Here is a 17,513-nt window from a genome sequence, read left to right on the forward strand (position 1 = left end):
TTTCCTAACCTGAAAGGAATACTGAAACATATTTGTTAATACAGGTACAAAAATAGATTTAAAGGTCTTATATACTTCAGAAGGGAAGCCATCTGGGCCACAAGCTTTTCCATTTTTTAAATTAATAATAGCTTTTTCAACCTCTTCAGATGTAATTTCAGCATCAAGCCTCTTCCTATCACCATCGCTAACTTTAGGTAACTTAAGTTTTTGAAAGAAAGTATTCATCCCCTCCTCTTCTCCTGAATTTTCTGATTTATATAATGAGCAGAAAAAGTCTTTGAAAACATTTGAAATCTCAGAGGATGTATATACTAATTTACCATTTTTATCTTTCAATTTTGTAATTATATTACTAGGTTTTTTATTATTAATTAGATTAGCTAAATAATGTCCTGATTTATTTCCATATTCATACCTCTTGTGCTTCTGTAAGAATAAGGCTCTTTCTGACTTTTGAGATTGCAATGTATTAAATGCAGATCGATAAATTAAAACTTTGTCCCAGCTTTCCTTAGAAAGAGTCAGCTTGTGCTCCAATTCTGCATCCTGTAGCTTTAATTCTAATCTCCTCTGTTCTTCCACAAACTTCTTCTTTCTGGCAGAACAGTACGATATCATCAGGCCCCTCAAATAGGCTTTTGTTGTCTCCCATAGGTTTGATGGATCTGTTTCCCCATTATCATTCACTTCTAAAAATTCCAAAAGTTCCCTTTTTATCATAGAGCAAAATTCAGGGTCAGACAATATTGACCTATTACACTGCCTACATTATTAAGAAATAGCTTATCTTCCCACGGATGGCCTCATTTGCTGTTGTAGGTTATACAGAGACATCACAGAAACAAGAGACTTTTGCAGTTCAAAGTTCTTTGTGGTTGCTTTAAAAAGATAGAAACACCACTGTCATTTTTGCTCTGGTAAAAGTGCATAAACTTTATAACCATGAAAATATCTTCAAAGTTTGCCCTGTTGTGCCATCACAGGACCAGTGTACACCATTCTTTTTGAAATGAATTAAAGAGGAACTATGCAAGTCTGGTTGCTTTTCCGCTGTTTTGCTAACCCTCCTCTTGGCCATGTGCATTTGTTTTTAATGAAGCTGGCGAGAAATCAATTAATAGAGCGGTACATAACGTTATATATCATATACAATGGCACGACCTGTATATTGTGTAGTTTAATCTGTCATAAACAAGAGATTACATCTAGGGGCAAGTTTTGTTGCGATGCCGCAGAGACGAGAGCTGGAACACAGGGGCGGTGGCACTGATCTTGCAAAGTTTTTTTTCCAGCCAAGAGACACTAGGGGGACGGCAGAGAGCCTCCAGTCTCCCTCATAACAAGTTACATGTCACTTATCAAACCATCATAATTACTCCAAAGCTGCTTAATTAAGGTAAAAATGTAGCATAGTTAAGCTAAAAATCCTGCATAGTTCCTCTTTAAAGGGATATTTCAACATTTTTGCAAATTGTTTTTGAAATCACTCCGCCCAGCAGCCGTGTCTGAAATGTAGTTTAGGTTATGCATTTGCCTCAAAAACAACTCTTGTCTCGTAACTTACCATTATTATTTCACAGTGTGGTGAATGGTGCAGGTCACAACTTGTCCATGAAAGCATATTGGAGTTGTTGGATTATGGGAAATGTGGAAATACCGTGCAGCTCACATCTCTGCCTCGCCAATCTAAAAACAGCTTGCACCGACAATTAAAGGTAATGAACCTGAGACTATAGGGATTATGGCAATTGGTGAATTTGCCAAAAATGTTGAAATATCCCTTTAAGTGGAGAGCGAGAAAGAGAGAGAGAGGGTTTGACATGCAGCAGAGGACCTAAGTAGGATTCAAACCCAGTTATGATTAAGCCTAAATGGTACTGGCTCTCAAGCGGGTGAGGAGCTGGAGATGACACAGTTCAACAGATGTCATTGTACTCTGTGAAGCTGTATCACAATCATTCTTCAGTGGTATTGGGTTTCTTTTGAATCCCTCTGCCTTCTGCCTTCTGCTGTCCACTGCCCCTCTGAGGGCTAAAACCACTTTACTGCACAGACCCTCACTGTGATAACAAGATCTTTTATGTCTGGTAAACTTTCAGCAAACGCAGCTCTGCCAGTGAGGTGTGAAGTGTTTACCCAATAAATCATCTGTTCGGCTGCCCCCCTTGCACCCTACGTTACTCCTGAAATGAAGTTAGAAGCAACGAGTGGTGCACTCCACCCTACGACAGCCTCGCATTTCTAACCTTTACATCACATACATGATCAGATCATTTTTTTCTCCAGCATTATGTCCAGCCTTGGTTTTTTTTAGACATTAGCTGATGAGGTGATGAATTTCAGTGATGCTTCATCAACTCTGTGTCTGTTCTGCTCGATAACTTCTCCTCTTCGCACTCAACGAGCCGTCACCCACACCACCACTGATGTGTGCTATTAGCACTCGTCTGCCCCCTGAGGATTAGGGTGGTCGCCTCCTCCCACTATCACCTTGTCTCTTTCACAGACCTCACATATATAGTATGTGAGCAAATATACAAACACACACACACACACACACACACACACACACACACACACACACACACACAGAGCGAGACAGCTTAGATGTCCGGGAGGCAGTAAATCAATTCATCTCACACACTCTCATAATCAAGTCTTATTCTTCTCCTCATATTTCCAAACACCGTGTCAATTACATTGTTTGCAATCTATACCGCTGGGTAATCTTCCTTTAATTGTTAAAATGAGGCCATCTGCGAAACTGTAGTTGCATGCTTTGAATGTTTAGAGAGAGAATAATTTGCATTATGCAACAAACCCATGACTGCCTAGCCTACAGACAGACAGTTTCCCATCTGACCTTTCATCTCCCTAAATGGATTCAGCCACTTCCTCCACAGTCAAAATGAGGCTGACCAGAGCCATGCCGCACTCTTATCAATCAGCAAACATCGTCACCACTTAGCTCATTTCCTGTCACATGTTTCGCCCTAGGGAGTAAATAAAATTTCAGCCAATAATGTTTACATTTAGTGTTCACCTCTTCTCCTGTTCATCCTTATACAGTGACCTTTTTTAAACAAGTGGCTCATGCCACATTCACAGAGACAGAGCGCTGACCCTCTGAAAAGTAGCACAATCCCTTCTATGGCGGTTCCAGATCCTTCATGTGTTCATCGGATTTGGAAAGTTCAAACCCAAAAATCCTCCAGTTGTAAATAGAAGTTAAAATCTCTCCCAATACAGTTTTAGCATGGGGACCTCCGAGAGTCGACTGGCGGAACAGAAGGCACCATATGTCATCCAACCAGGCTGGGAGCACACTGAAGCGGTACATCTGTCCTATATACTGTTTCTTTCATTGTACTTCAACATAGCCTTCAGATAATATACAGTGGTAGAGAAGTCAGTCTGTGGTGAGATATAGTATATACTATTAAAAAATGAAAAGTAAAAGTCATGCATCAGAGTTTTAGTCAAGTAAAATTACATAAATTAAATCAGACAACTCCAGATTGAGATTAAATTTTTTTATTTAGCACAAACATTTACATAATAGAAGCAGAGCATAATTATTTCAGCATGACTGAGGCAAGTTTAATTTGAAAAATGATCTGTTTGACAGACATTACAAGGAATGAATAGCCAACCACACGCAGGGGATCATAGAAACTGAGCCCACAGGTGGATGCTGGGGAGGTGGTGGGATTGAGAAACCTCATGGGCAGCAGGAGGAGCAGCAATGAGCATCAGCAGCAGAGCAGCCAGGAATGATCAGGTAAACAGGGGGTTTAAATATCCCGCCCTAATTAGATGAGGAGAGCATGTGACTGATCAGCTGATCAGGATTGGCACAGCTTGAGTTGTCTGCCTGAACTAACTCATATACTACTGCAGATGTAAGACGAGACACTTACAAACACTGTCAGCACCACCAGAGAGGACTGGCCAAATGATTTTCCAACTGTATAGGATTTTATAGTTCCAATACTTATTGGTCACATTTCATAAACTCATATATTTTTTATGTAAAATCCCTGTAAAGTCACTGGTGACGATGACTGATAGTGTAGTGATATAAAAGTACATTTACAAAAGTAATGTAGTGATAATTTAGGAAAAATAAAATAAAATGAAATGAAATGTTGTAAAATTTCCTATCACATTATATTTTAGCATTTGTGTTCTCTCAAGAAGATTAACTATATTCATTATTTTCCTAGTTTTCTTATTGGAAATCACCAAGACCATAGTGGCACTACGGATTGGATTGGTATCATATGAAACATACAACCATGGGTCAGGTTGTATGTTTCGATGCCAATCCAAAACAATTGTGTTTTAGTGTAACAAACATGAAACACATCCTGTAATACAGTCACAACACTGCCTCTCTGAATTTAGATCTCCTGTGGCTACAGATCTGAGATACTTTCAGGATCCAGATTGTAAACATGGCTGACCTAGCTGCTCAGTTTGGTCGTTCCTCCCATGTCTCATCTCATCAACATTTGGATAAAAGGGAGTCATTTCCTACAGTGATGGTTTTGATTGGGAGGAGAGGGAGGGTTGAATCATAACAACGAGGGATCTGTCCTGATTTGGGTTTGTCCTATTTGGTCTCACTCACTACGGCTGTAAGTTATTGAAGATAGAACGCCCTGACAACAATAACTAAAAGACATCAGTTAATTACCTATTGTATATCTTTCTGCGTAGCATTTGTCATTTAAATTAGTATTTAGCGTGATAACCCCTAGCTATGTCAGAGACCAGGATGAGAATTAACTGCATGTCTGTTCCTACATTCTCTCTCCCCAGCCAAAGGCCGGATGCCTCCAGCTCTCCCGGCGAGGCAGGACCCATGCGCAGGCCATGTGCATGGCCCAACCAAAGGCCGGCTCTCTCGGGGAGGCAGGGGCTAATAATGAAACAAAACACAATTCGTTATGATGGCAGCAAATACTTTTCACATCTATTCATTAGAAGACAACAAGCTCTTCTACTGCAGATCCCGAGGCAACATACTATCCATGATTCAAACCCCGGTCTCCCAATCCAAAGTCTATTGCCTATCCAGCTGCTTGTGCTGACCCCTCAGGTTCACCATATATTATTATATTATACTTCCTGATAATACTTACTAATAGTTAGGCAAAACACACTAAGTAGACTGTAAATTTCAGTAGGTTTTTATACTTTTTGCTTACAATTACTTTCAATGATCTTGATGTTTGATGTTTAAATCAGATTATTAGGAATATCTAGGATGTTTGCGGTGTTTATAACTTTATTTACTGTCAAAACCCACTACACACTCAACAAAAATGCACACAGACAGATTGACAACTGCTTTGTGTTCAGAGAGAGAGAGAGAGAGAGAGAGAGAAAGAGAGAGAGAAAGGGAGAGATGTAAAAAGGTGTGACTCCCTATGTTAAGGTCGTGGGTTTCTAGTTTAATTTACTGGTTTGGTTTCACAACTCAACTGATTGATTTATCTAAACTACCTAATGCCTAGATGTTTTCTCATTAACACAGAATTCACCACCTCATGAATAAAACATTTTTGAAATCTACAAAAAAAAAATCGCATAGCCTATTTATGTGGTTTAGAGCATCGATTTTGAGACTTGCTGTATAACTCGATGCCTGTTTTCGGGCCAGTGTCATAGCTGGTCCGCTGTGCTGGTGGGAGTGGGTTTAGAGGTGATGGGAGATAACAGAAGCCACAGTCACAGAAATTGCCCCGTGCTGCTGCTGAACTGGGTCACTCACTGAGTCTTATGCAGACAGAAAACTAAAACTCAGAAAAATAAATAAATGTTTGCTTTTGTATCAGTGTTCATACATTTTTAACTTCTTCAAGTTTACAAGTTTCCCTGGATAGACCTAAAAGTCTGAGTGGGTGATCGTAGTCCATGGCAAACCATATTTAAAGCAGGATAGACAACATGTTGATCTACTACCTTGGCTTGTTGTGTCGTTCTGTGTCTCTGTGTGTTTTCTGACTGAAAGGTGGGCGGGGGTAAACATTTGTTTTTGTGTAAACGATGGTAACAGTGGCTGCACTGTGGACAGAGACCTGTGCATTCGCGGTCAGTCAAGGGGGGGCGTTCATGGACTCAGAGAAGAGTCTGATGCCTGGATAAGGAGGGTGTTGTTTGTCAGTGGCTGAAGGGGAATTCAAGGGCATCACACTGAGGAGTGAAGATATAGAATAACTTCATTGACATGTATGTTGACTTCACTGCTGGGATGTCCAGAGGGCTAGAAACATTTAGTATAATCAGTTTTTAAAACAAACTCAATGAACACTCACTGCAGCAGATGCACCTTCCCCGAGAAGAATTCATTAGCGCAAAAAGCAATTATCTGGAATGTAATTTTCAAAGGTGTCAGAGGCATTTATGTATACCTTATGGGTCATTTTGGTGTTTAAGCCAATAAAAGAGATATCACCACGCTCTGTAATGTACACTCTCCCTGGAGAAGCACCAATGACCTGACACCTCTCACAGATGAATTTGTGAATCACTTTTTAACCTCATTAATGTCTGTTCTTGTGTACACAATACAGATGTACGATAGTATATCTCAATCTCTATCACTTCATTTGTCCCCAGTGGGGCAATTGGCAATGGGGAGCTAAAAGAACATACAGTGTAACAGATGTGGAGCATACAACTCAGCACAAAAATATATACAACAATATTACGCAACAACCAATAACATAAATACATAAATAAAAAAGTACACATAAATGGTTAAAAAAGGTTGAAAAGTTTAAAACACTGAGGATAGACTACCTTTTCCATCTGGAGTTTACCAGGTAGAAACTCAGGGTTATGAGCGTGAAAACGAACTAGACTGAAATTCACATGAATGGACTGATTTGTTAGCCAAATATGTAATCTGCAGTCAGTCAAAATAAGTTTAGTCCGATTATGTTCTGTGGAAACACTCCGCCCAGCAGCACAGTCTCTCTTTGGGAGACTTTATTAGTCCTTTCCTTGTCTCCTACCTATGTTATGTGTTACAGCCTCAATAGGATCAGATGAACGCATCATTAAGTTGCACCTCCCTGAGCTGCCTTCATGCTGCATGAAACTCTAAATGGCATTCACCTGTCTGACTTTTTTATGGGCCTGTCTGAAGTTTTTCTTAGGCAAAATTAATTGTTGTGAACACTTTTATGATCATTACAAGATGTTGCCTAATGTTTATTATAGTGTTTGCATTAGGAAGGAGTAAATAAGCACTACACAGTACTGTATCAAGCTACTTACAGAGCACTTGTGCACTGTGCTGGTCCATGAACATTTAAACAGATATTAGATTATTGAAGCTGGAAGTGTTTTTTTTTTTTTTGTAATATATTTTATTGATTTCACATAAACAAACAACGAACCTGCAGCACAGATACAGCCAAACTGCAAAACAAACATACACTAATTCACATACATGAATTGCACACTTGGAACCCCAAAATGCAGATGAGCTGAAGGCCGCTATCAAAGCAACCTGGGCTTCCATAACACCTCAGCAGTGCCACAGCAGGCTGTTTGCCTCCATGCCACCCGAAACGATGCAGTAATTGACGCAAAAGGAGCCCCAACCAAGTATTGAGTCCATATAAATGGACATACTTTACAAAAGACCAACAATTCTGTATTAACAATCATATTTTAAATTGGTCTGATGTAATATTCAATTTTTTTTAGATACTGAATTTTGGGTTTAAAAGTGTTTAAAACATGTTTTTTCTTGTAGCTCTTCCACTCTGCTGGAACCTCCAGTTGACTCTCCTTACTATGAGCCCACTCATCAGAATCTACTGCAGGTGATATACAATATACACATAATGGCCTCATGCAAAACTGGTTGTGATCTTATTTATGCTACTTTGCCTTGGACCCTGAGTTTTTTTGCTTTGTACTGATATTTACCCTTCCTGTTGCCTGAACATGCAGACTGGACGACCCTCAGGGCATGACCGCCTGATCTGAAGACAGACTGACCAACCATCTGTTTTCTTAACAATATGTTCAGTATGTTTAATTGGATCCATGTGACCCCTAGAGCTATGTTATACTGTATGACTGGTCATGCAAGTGACCTAAAGCTTGAGTGCAATCATGTGTGTTTCATCCAAAATAAGCTACAATAATGGACATGCTTAATGATGGTGTTTGTCATTCAGCACCATCATACACATCAAAAAGAATTAAATGACGTTTATAAAATTTGTCTCACGGTGTCTCACAACTCGAGACCTTTTCATTAATCTGCTTCGTTTTCTTTGCAAACTTGATCAACTGCTATTCTGTCTCCGTTAATAGAGGACAAAGAGAAGAAAACAGCTGTGGACAGTCAAGTGTGACTCTGATGAATATTGGACGCAATGTAAGTGACAAGTCAATTCCAATTAAAACTTTCTGATGAGGAAATTATTGAAAGTAGAGGGGGTTGTATGATTGCTACAGCCGCTTGAGATGGAAAAAGAATATATGACAGCAGATTCATTTCTCTGAGTCATTTCAGTTCTTCAGTTTGGAATAACAACATTGCCCTGGTGTGTGTGTTTGCGTGTGTGTGTGTGCATGTGGAGGGGATTGAGAGACTGATTGCATAATTTATATATTTCCTGACCAGACTAAAAATTGATTCCACAAATATCATCAGGGTCTTGAATAGAAGACCCGTCCACCGTAGCCTCGGTGAAGGCAACGGATGACCTTGAGAAGATGCGTCATGCATTGAATGAGAGTGAGAGGTTCACAGCCTCATGTGTAACTGGCAGTGACTCAAAGTCAATATCACTGACGGACGTTTTTCACACACTAGAAGTGACAAGAGTGGCAGGATTCAGTGCCTGTGAACTCCACATCCGAAAACTCCCAGCATGAACTGTCAAAACATCAATGTGCTCTATCATCTCTATTTCTATTTAAAACGATGCTCAAAGGTTTGGGTGTCGGACAGGGTTTACAATTTGCAACTAATGGCTTATTCAGTAATAATAAAGTAATAATAGGAATAAATTTTTGTAGTGTGAGGTTATTGCTGCCGTTGATGTTAGGCTTGATTTGTCTTTCTATCCCATAATGCAGAAGTGACCTTTGACGTCCTGTAAAAAATGTATTAACTGCTTATAAATGGTTTATGGTTCAGAAACGTCCTTGCCCTTTTAAATACAGGCCATTGACTGCCATTTGGTGCGGTTGTGTTCTTCTTTAATCAATGTATCATCAAATTTTATCAGTACAGATACAGTCCTAGATCAACACGGACTTAGAGACCGTAATCCACTATTTGCCTATACACCCAACCCCTCAGCCCACACTGCCCAGCTCCACGAAGATGCAGCGCTATGTTTGTTTACATAGTTGCACATCACATCATGATGGACAATCGTAGCTGTGTGTATCTTCATAAACTGTTTGCATAATTCAAATGCAAATGATACAATAAGCACATTTGTTTTGTCTTGTCCTAGCTAAGCAGGTTATGCTGGTTATAGTGCAGGTGCTTATCTCAAATACATCCGGATATAAATGGTCACTATAGGCATTTAATCACAAATGTAAATATAATTTGCTAATGTATTATTTTGGTGATAGACTTAAAGCAGAAGTAAGTGATATATTTGTGTTAATATAAGTCTTAAATAGTTATATCTTCCGACAGCAATCACTTACATAGAGTGTTTGGACCGAAACACGGGTCTCCCAGTCACTCTGCTCTGCTCTGAGTCGAGGAGAAAACATTTATCGTATCCTACAGTTTTTATCCAATGAGAAGAGAGAACGGCATGCAGGGCTGTGTGTGCAGCCAAGGAACGCCGTGAATGTGGTGACGTAGGGACGAGGACTGTTATGGTGCGTTCAAGGAAACTCGTAACTCCGACCTGTGAAGTTGTATCAGTTTGATCTGGTACGAGTTCACGGGTCAGAAGTTACGAGTGGCCGTTATAGTGACTTTCACAGGTAAAACAGGTCGGAAAAACACGAGTGGGTTGCCTGGAACGCTACAAAGTCGTAAGTTGTGACTTGAAGCTGTAATTTACGATTTCAAAAGCCTACCTGGAATGCAGCATTAGCGAAAATGACCGGATCGCTTACTTCTGCTTTAGCGTGTTAAAGGGATTGTTGTGTATTTGTATCTCCACTTGCTTGTTCCACAACTTATTTCAGCAATGTCTAGGGGGCTTTAATTAGGACTTTATTAACCTTCAGTGAAGACTTCGACTAGTGCTTTAAGTCCTAATAGGTTTTAAACAGCCTGTGGATCACTGGTAAACCAGTAAAGCCACATCATTAACATCATATAATAGAGTGCCTCCTGTGTGGTAATAAAGGGCAGTTTTCACATTTCACACCATAGCCTAAAGGTTCCTGATGTGTGACAAATAGAAGCACTGGGCACTATGACCCAGCAGCTAGTCTACCCTTCATCCAGAGGAAAAAAAAAAAAACAAGGTTGTGATTAGTGGTCCTCGTTTGATGTCAGTGTCTGTATAAAACCGAGACTTTGAGCTGGCTTACCATTCAGCCACAGGGGGCCTGAGGAGACACAGCTCTGGAGAACTTAGTGCCCTACATGAGGATTATCTATGACATCTTCCCAGATGCTGGAACAGGACGCGCTCCTCATCCCTCACACAGTCTTTTTCTGTCTCTTTTGAGGCAGGCAGGTACAGTTAGGAAGTTTTTCTTTTATGGCGAAAAAACGGAAAAGTTGTAATTCCTATTGGGGATGGATGTACGCGTCCACATTTTGGCATCTGCGCATTATGGGGAAGAAATGAGGGAGAAATGAATCCGTTCATATTTGTGTGTGCCATTAAATCTGACCAGGGGGCACGGGTGAAGGCGGCGTCGACCAAGAGAAAGGGCATAGTAAATGCCAGACATCTCAGAGGGTGACATAAACTACGACAAGAAGAAAAGTCAAAGTTATGGAGCGCTCCGGTCCAGTCGAGACAACTCAGCTGGTGAACACCACCAATGACAGTTTTGTTACAGCTTCATCCACTGTGGGCGAGAGCGCGCAGAGTCTCGCCTTTCAGATCAGCCTGGCGGTGGTCCTCTCTCTGATCACACTGGCCACCACTTTATCCAACTCGTTTGTAATCGCAACAATCTCCGAGTCGAAGAAACTGCAAACTCCTGCCAACTTCCTGATCGCCTCTCTGGCCGTCACCGACCTCCTGGTGTCCATTCTGGTGATGCCCATCTGCGTGCTGTACACGGTCACCCACAAATGGAAGCTGGGTCAGGTCGTGTGTGACATCTGGCTCTCCTCGGACATAACGTGTTGCACCGCGTCCATCCTCCACCTGTGCGTAATAGCTTTGGATAGGTACTGGGCCATCACGGACGCGGTGGAGTACTCCAAAAAGCGCACGCCGGGGCGCGCAGCCGGGATGGTGGCCACAGCCTGGGTCATCGCCATTTCCATCTCCCTGCCGCCTCTCTTCTGGAGGCAGGTGAAGGCGGAGAAGCTGACCAGCTGCGACGTCAACACGGATCATATCTTCTACACCATCTACTCCACCTTTGGGGCTTTTTACATCCCCACCTTGCTGCTCATTGTCCTCTACGGACGGATTTACGTCGAGGCTCGGAAACGCATCCTGAAGCAGTCCCCCAAGAAAGTGGGGAAGAGACTCACCTCTGCGCACCTGGTCAACAACTCCCCCGGTTCCGTGACATCCACGACCTCTCTGCAGTGCGGGAGACACGACACCCAGTCCTGCGATACCGCGTCCTCAACGAGCGAGAACCAGGTGAAAGTGACGGTGTCGGACGCGCTTTTGGAGAAAAAGAGGATTTCAGCAGCCAGAGAGAGAAAGGCGACAAAGACTTTGGGGATAATCCTCGGCGCTTACATTGTTTGCTGGCTCCCGTTTTTCATCTATACACTGGTTGTGGCCACATGTGTCACATGTTTTAACCAAGCGTTATTTGACATTTTCACCTGGCTGGGATACCTGAACTCCCTCATCAATCCCATCATATACACCATGTCCAACGAGGACTTTAAGAAAGCTTTCCATAAACTTGTGCGCTTCAGGTGCTGCGGGTCGTGAACAAAAGTTTCACTCAGTTTCCTTCTTCCAGATTTCTTTATTTTTGGATATAAAGCTCTATAAACATAGTACAAGATGATAAAAGACAATGCCATTAATAACATGCTGAGACTCATAATGAGCCATTTTCAATATTCATTCATATTCAAAATCTGCATGCAGTGGAACATGGGTCATCTATTCTCAGTAATGTTTTGTTTTTTTCTGTAGTGGGGATTAAAAAAAAAGATCACAGTACTGTCATTAGCTAAAAACCCATTTCTAAAGTTTAAAATCAAGAATTTCAAGGCAATGAAATACAATATAGAAGCTGGCAGTCATTTTTGCAGAGTGATGGGTGGGAATGAGAGCTTGAGGTGAAATCATAATCACTTGAACATGACATAGAGGCTCCCTGCTACCTGCTATGTTGTGCCAGAAAACATTCAGTCTATGGATCTGGATGGTGCATTATATTATACTATACCTGAGCCATTAATGTGAGTAAGCAGCAAACATCTGACATGATTCCTATAAGTAAAAAAACAAACAAACAAAATATATATATATAAATGAACTATGGCTAAATGACCCAGGATCCATTTTGCATTATGTGTAAAGATATGGTATTTTTAGTTTTCAAAATCATAGATCAACAATATGTATCTATGTGTTCTGAAAAATAATAAGACATATTTTGATTATGGTGATAGAGTGCTTGCTGCTGCCCTGTATGGTTATCTTATTTCTTTAGAAAGGCACGGTCATGCAGCGAGGGGGAAAAAAGAGGGAAAAACTGTCAGAAGTCTGCTTGTTGTACCAGGTGCTGAGAAAAGATTCATACAATATCAGCGTCAAACAAAGAAACTGTGGCTGATATTTACCCAGCAGAGCTGAACACTGATGATAAGTTCAATTTTACTGAACAAACACTTCCTCTGTTTTACCGTGTGTGTGGGTCTGTTTGCTGCTACATTAAATCTCTATCTACAGTATGTTATGTTCATGTGTGAAATGGTTTGCCACATTATGGCTATAGAGACTGATCTGCTGCTTTGAATAATTGAGTCCGGCCGTTAGAGGCACAGAATTAACGCTGATTAATTGTCAGCATTATGTGAAATAAAGGTATGTTGTTCTGGGAATCTATCTGTTCACATTCAGAGATGCTGTGCAATAAAAGCTTTCAAGCATTTGTTTGGCACTAATGTTCTATGAGTGAATGTTTTAATGCAAGTCTAAGTCCAGGTGATTGCTCATTCTTTGCTCATTTTTGTTTGGGTGTTGAAAGCAGAACAGATAATCTGACAGATGATTTTTTTTTTAAAGTCTCACCATGAAATCTAATGAGAGATTAGAGTCATGGCCCCCACAGATCATGATGATGTGAAAAATGAAATCCAACAATCTCTTGAGGATCTTGCAGACGTGGCAGAGCATTAAACAATACCAATCGTCTCGGAAGAATGTGCGTCATTTCACACCAGCTCCTCTTGACTTCTTTTTTTTTTCTCCCTCTTCTCAAGAAAGGAGGAGATTCATTTGTGGCTGAGATTCTCACTTAGGTTTGATTCCTCCACCACCTTCCTGCCCTTTAACTCTCTCTTTCTCTGTCGCCTTCCTGCAGGCAGAGGAAGACACGTGCTGTGTGGTCAACAGCTGTCACAGTTCAATAAGTCATGCAAGCGACAGTGGGTGATGCTTTTCTAGTGCAGCTCCTTCACACACAATAGTGTTGATGCACATACGAACACACTTGCCCTTTGGCTTTCCATTCCTGACTTTTTGTACGGCTGATCATGCATGAAAGATGAGTGCACCTGAGCAGACAGATGTTGAAAGCTCAGAATGAAGGTTTTCTGCTGCAATTACAGATTGACAAAGTTGTGTTGTGTTGTGATATAAAGACTATTTATGTAGTTCACACTTTAACGTTACTGTGGTGCTTCCATCATGTTTTCCTCATTACAACCTCTGTTTCCAGTACAAAGTATGGCAACAAGAATTCATTCGGAAGAAAGGTTTATCCCTCAGGAAACACATTTTCTTTTTACCTCAATATGACATAAAATCAATACTTGCACATAAAAATAAATGTAAAAAAAAGCTTCAATTTATGATCATCGGAGATTCAAAGTTCAAAAAATGAGGCCAGGCTGAATTAGGCTGGTGCCCAGTTTATAGCTGTTGACCTCATTTACGAGAAAGTTCACATTTTTTCATGCAAAGACGGTGGAGCAAGTGCATTTTCATGCCCAGGACCGAAACAAAAACAAAACATAAAGATAACATAAAAAGGGGAATGGTTGTTTGCATACTGAAATTTGCATGCCCCACAAATTTTAATGCAATGTTTTTCCATCATGCAAGGTCCAGGCATTCATGTGAGAAAAATAACAAGCCCATAGACTCAACACTTCATGTCTCACACAATGTGGTGATTATTACTAAATGCACATTAGACAAAAAAAAAAGTTAAACTGAGTATAGGCTAATGTTCTGCTCATGCTACAGTAATTTCCTTAGGGCATTATGTGCATTATTTCTTTCAGTGGATAGTGATTTGTGTGGGCATAAAAGTTAATACAGTACCTTGTATTTCCTAAATGTAGGCGGAGATACCATTCTTGTGTAGGCTAAATATGAGCTTGTGTATAGACATTGCCGATAGGAATGCTACATTAAAAGAGCGATAAAAAATTGCATTCCTGTAATGGGCAGTTTGAAAAAAATGAAGTATTAGAATAAATGCAGTAGAAAATAGTTACAATAGTTCTTTGCATAGTGTGATCAAAGTGTGTTAGGCTATAGTGTCGGCTATAGCCTCTACCTGCTAGCCCTTACTGTAGCAATTGGGTGTGTAGAGAATGATATTGTAAAACCATCTTCTAATGAACTCCACATCCACTGATTTGTTTTCATAATTAAACTTGTCACCACAGTCACAACTGAGGCCTCCCAAGACTTAACCTTTTTCTCCAAGTCATGACACAGACAGAGCTCATAGCACAGGGGTGTTGATGGCACACAGTCTCTCTGAATAAATCTTTCATGCAGAGAAGATTGTCGACGTTTAACAAACACGGTTTATGATTTTGTGCTGCCAACGAAGTATTGCATGACTCACACAGGTAACTGCGCTACCTCCTACAGCTGCAGGGAGGCACACATTCTCTCATTGTTGACACGGGATGATTGCATCGTGCAAGCAAATACATTAATTATACAACCACTTTTTTTTCTATTAGCTGAAGGTGCTGTACTGCTCTGCCACCGGACCACTCTGGAGTCAAGGACGTCTCTGATGTAACAACTAGTGAGGCCGAACACACGGATAATGAACCTATAAAATATTCTTTCAATGAATATAGTTTTGGTCAGCAGCTTTATTGTTTCACCCTTTCTGGTTGAAGAAGGTTTGCGGCATTCATCACTTAAAAAACAGAGGCACAACAGCCCATCCGCTATTAATAAATTACCTCAACAAGGCAATAACAATTGACCTTGACAGGAGGGAAAACGAGTCAGCAAGTCATCTATTAGGCGACATGGAGAGGTAAAGAGATTGAGGGTGAATAACAATTAGAGGCAGGTTCTGATATTAGATCCCAGTGATTCTCAATCTGACGCCTGTAATGTCCAGTTTTTTTTTTGCTACATCCTGTAATTTAATGGTAATGTAATGTAATGGTATAAAGGATGGGCAAGTAAGCTGCATTTAGTTATAAGCTCAGGAGTAACCTTTCCCCTCTACAGCAGCCTGCCCTATACTGTGGTGAAATTCATCAAAATTTAATAATAAAAAAAATCAATACCTGGTTGCAGGACTATATATCTGTATTATTTTCGTCAGTGCTATATGGAGATGGAGTATAGATAGAGAGACAGCAGAGTCAAAGTTGGCGCACACACACCTCAGCTCCATGTACGGCTGAAGGTTTTCAACTCAAAGTGTGTGTGTGCGTGTGTTAAAACACAGCTGTCAGTCAGGCGTATTATCCTTTCCATGCTTCACAGCAGATCCTTCGCCACAAGCAGTTTCAAAGTGGGTTAGTTGACAGGCTCACATGCTTTGCGTTAGTCGCTCGCCCAGCACACATATACTTTTTTCTCGTCCAGATGAAAACACAAGCTATTTGGCTGCTTTGATATAAGAAAATCGCACTACCACTGCCACTATACAGTAGGCTACTGGTGATTTAATAGCCTGACTGTGCTTTCACTTGTGCCTGTCACGAAGACTTTCAAGCAATGTTCACAAAATATGGGCAGTCAATTACAAATATGAGAGACAAGGCTGTCCTCTATTCTCCTGCATTAGTGCCTTCATATTCTTCATTATCATAAACCTCTGAGGGATGAAATGCAGTAAAATCTGGTCAACTGAGTTTCTTACAGCACGTCATAAAAAGCTGATATTTAGGAGATGCAGTATTTTCATCAGCAGATAAAATGTAGTTGGTTGTGTTGTTCTTCAATTCTATATCAATTTTTAATGTAATATTATATTAATATTATATTTATAATGAATAGATGTTAAAAATATTTACAGTAACCAATATGACTGACGATCCATATCAGAGGTTTGAAACAAGTGACACATTTTTAAAACAGTATTTCCATGACAAATGACAAAATGACAAAGAGAAATATTTCAATGAAATTAGATTTTAAAAAATCCAACACTACTTTCAGTGGTATACAGTATATTTGGATTGTTTCTGTTTTATAGGTCTAGCTGTTGAGATAATGCCAACCAATACATAGCCTATATAAACTATAACACTGAGTCGCAGTCTCCTTCTGCTTTATTTGTTCAACCTGACAACATGTTTAAGTTAGATGATTTCTCCTTTTTTAAAGTTATTTTTTGGCCCATTTTTCCTCTAATTACGTAGGACAGTGGAGGCATGGCGTGATATGGGGAGAGAGAATGGGCGAAAAGCACTATATGCTTAACCCACAGTAAGAAGTGATTATTGCAAATTTAAATGACAAATGCAACCCAGACACAAAGATACAGTAGAGACAGGGGTGATTAAGAGTAGTCTGCAGAAATGTGTTGTTTCTGTTAGTTTTTGTGGTCACATCTTTCTATCCTCAGCAGCTTAAAACTGTAGCAACTGAGACCAAATAGGACAAATCCAAATCAGGACAGATCCCTCGTTGTTGTGATTCAACCCCCCCTCTCCCTCCCACCCAAAACCATCAAATGGCTCCCTCTTCTCCAAATGTTGATGGGATGAGAGACGCAAAGTTAGTCAAGTTTGGAGAGAGTACGGGAAACTGTTGTATAATAAGGAGCTGGATTGTGTGTCTTGAGATTCTTGAACTTGAGAACTTGAGATTCCCCTGCTCAGATGTCAATGCTGCACTTCATTGTATTATGTTTTTTTTTGTTTTTTTAAAGCAAGTCAGTCACTTTTTCGCTTTTTA

At 40.4% G+C, this 17,513-nt stretch overlaps 1 protein-coding gene across 1 annotated transcript; it reads left to right on the top strand.

Moving 5' to 3' along the window:
• The first annotated feature begins 10,716 nt into the window (after positions 1-10,716).
• Positions 10,717-12,164, top strand: htr1b (5-hydroxytryptamine (serotonin) receptor 1B). Its single transcript, XM_085766920.1, has one exon. It carries the CDS (start codon positions 10,965-10,967, stop codon positions 12,096-12,098), a length of 1,134 nt encoding a protein of 377 aa, XP_085623046.1. The 5' UTR covers positions 10,717-10,964; the 3' UTR covers positions 12,099-12,164.
• The last annotated feature ends 5,349 nt before the right edge of the window (positions 12,165-17,513 follow it).

This window comes from Trachurus japonicus, chromosome 22 (assembly GCF_045865225.1).
Source record: "Trachurus japonicus isolate A0001 chromosome 22, Traja_1.0".
Classification (NCBI taxonomy): Eukaryota; Metazoa; Chordata; class Actinopteri; order Carangiformes; family Carangidae; genus Trachurus; species Trachurus japonicus.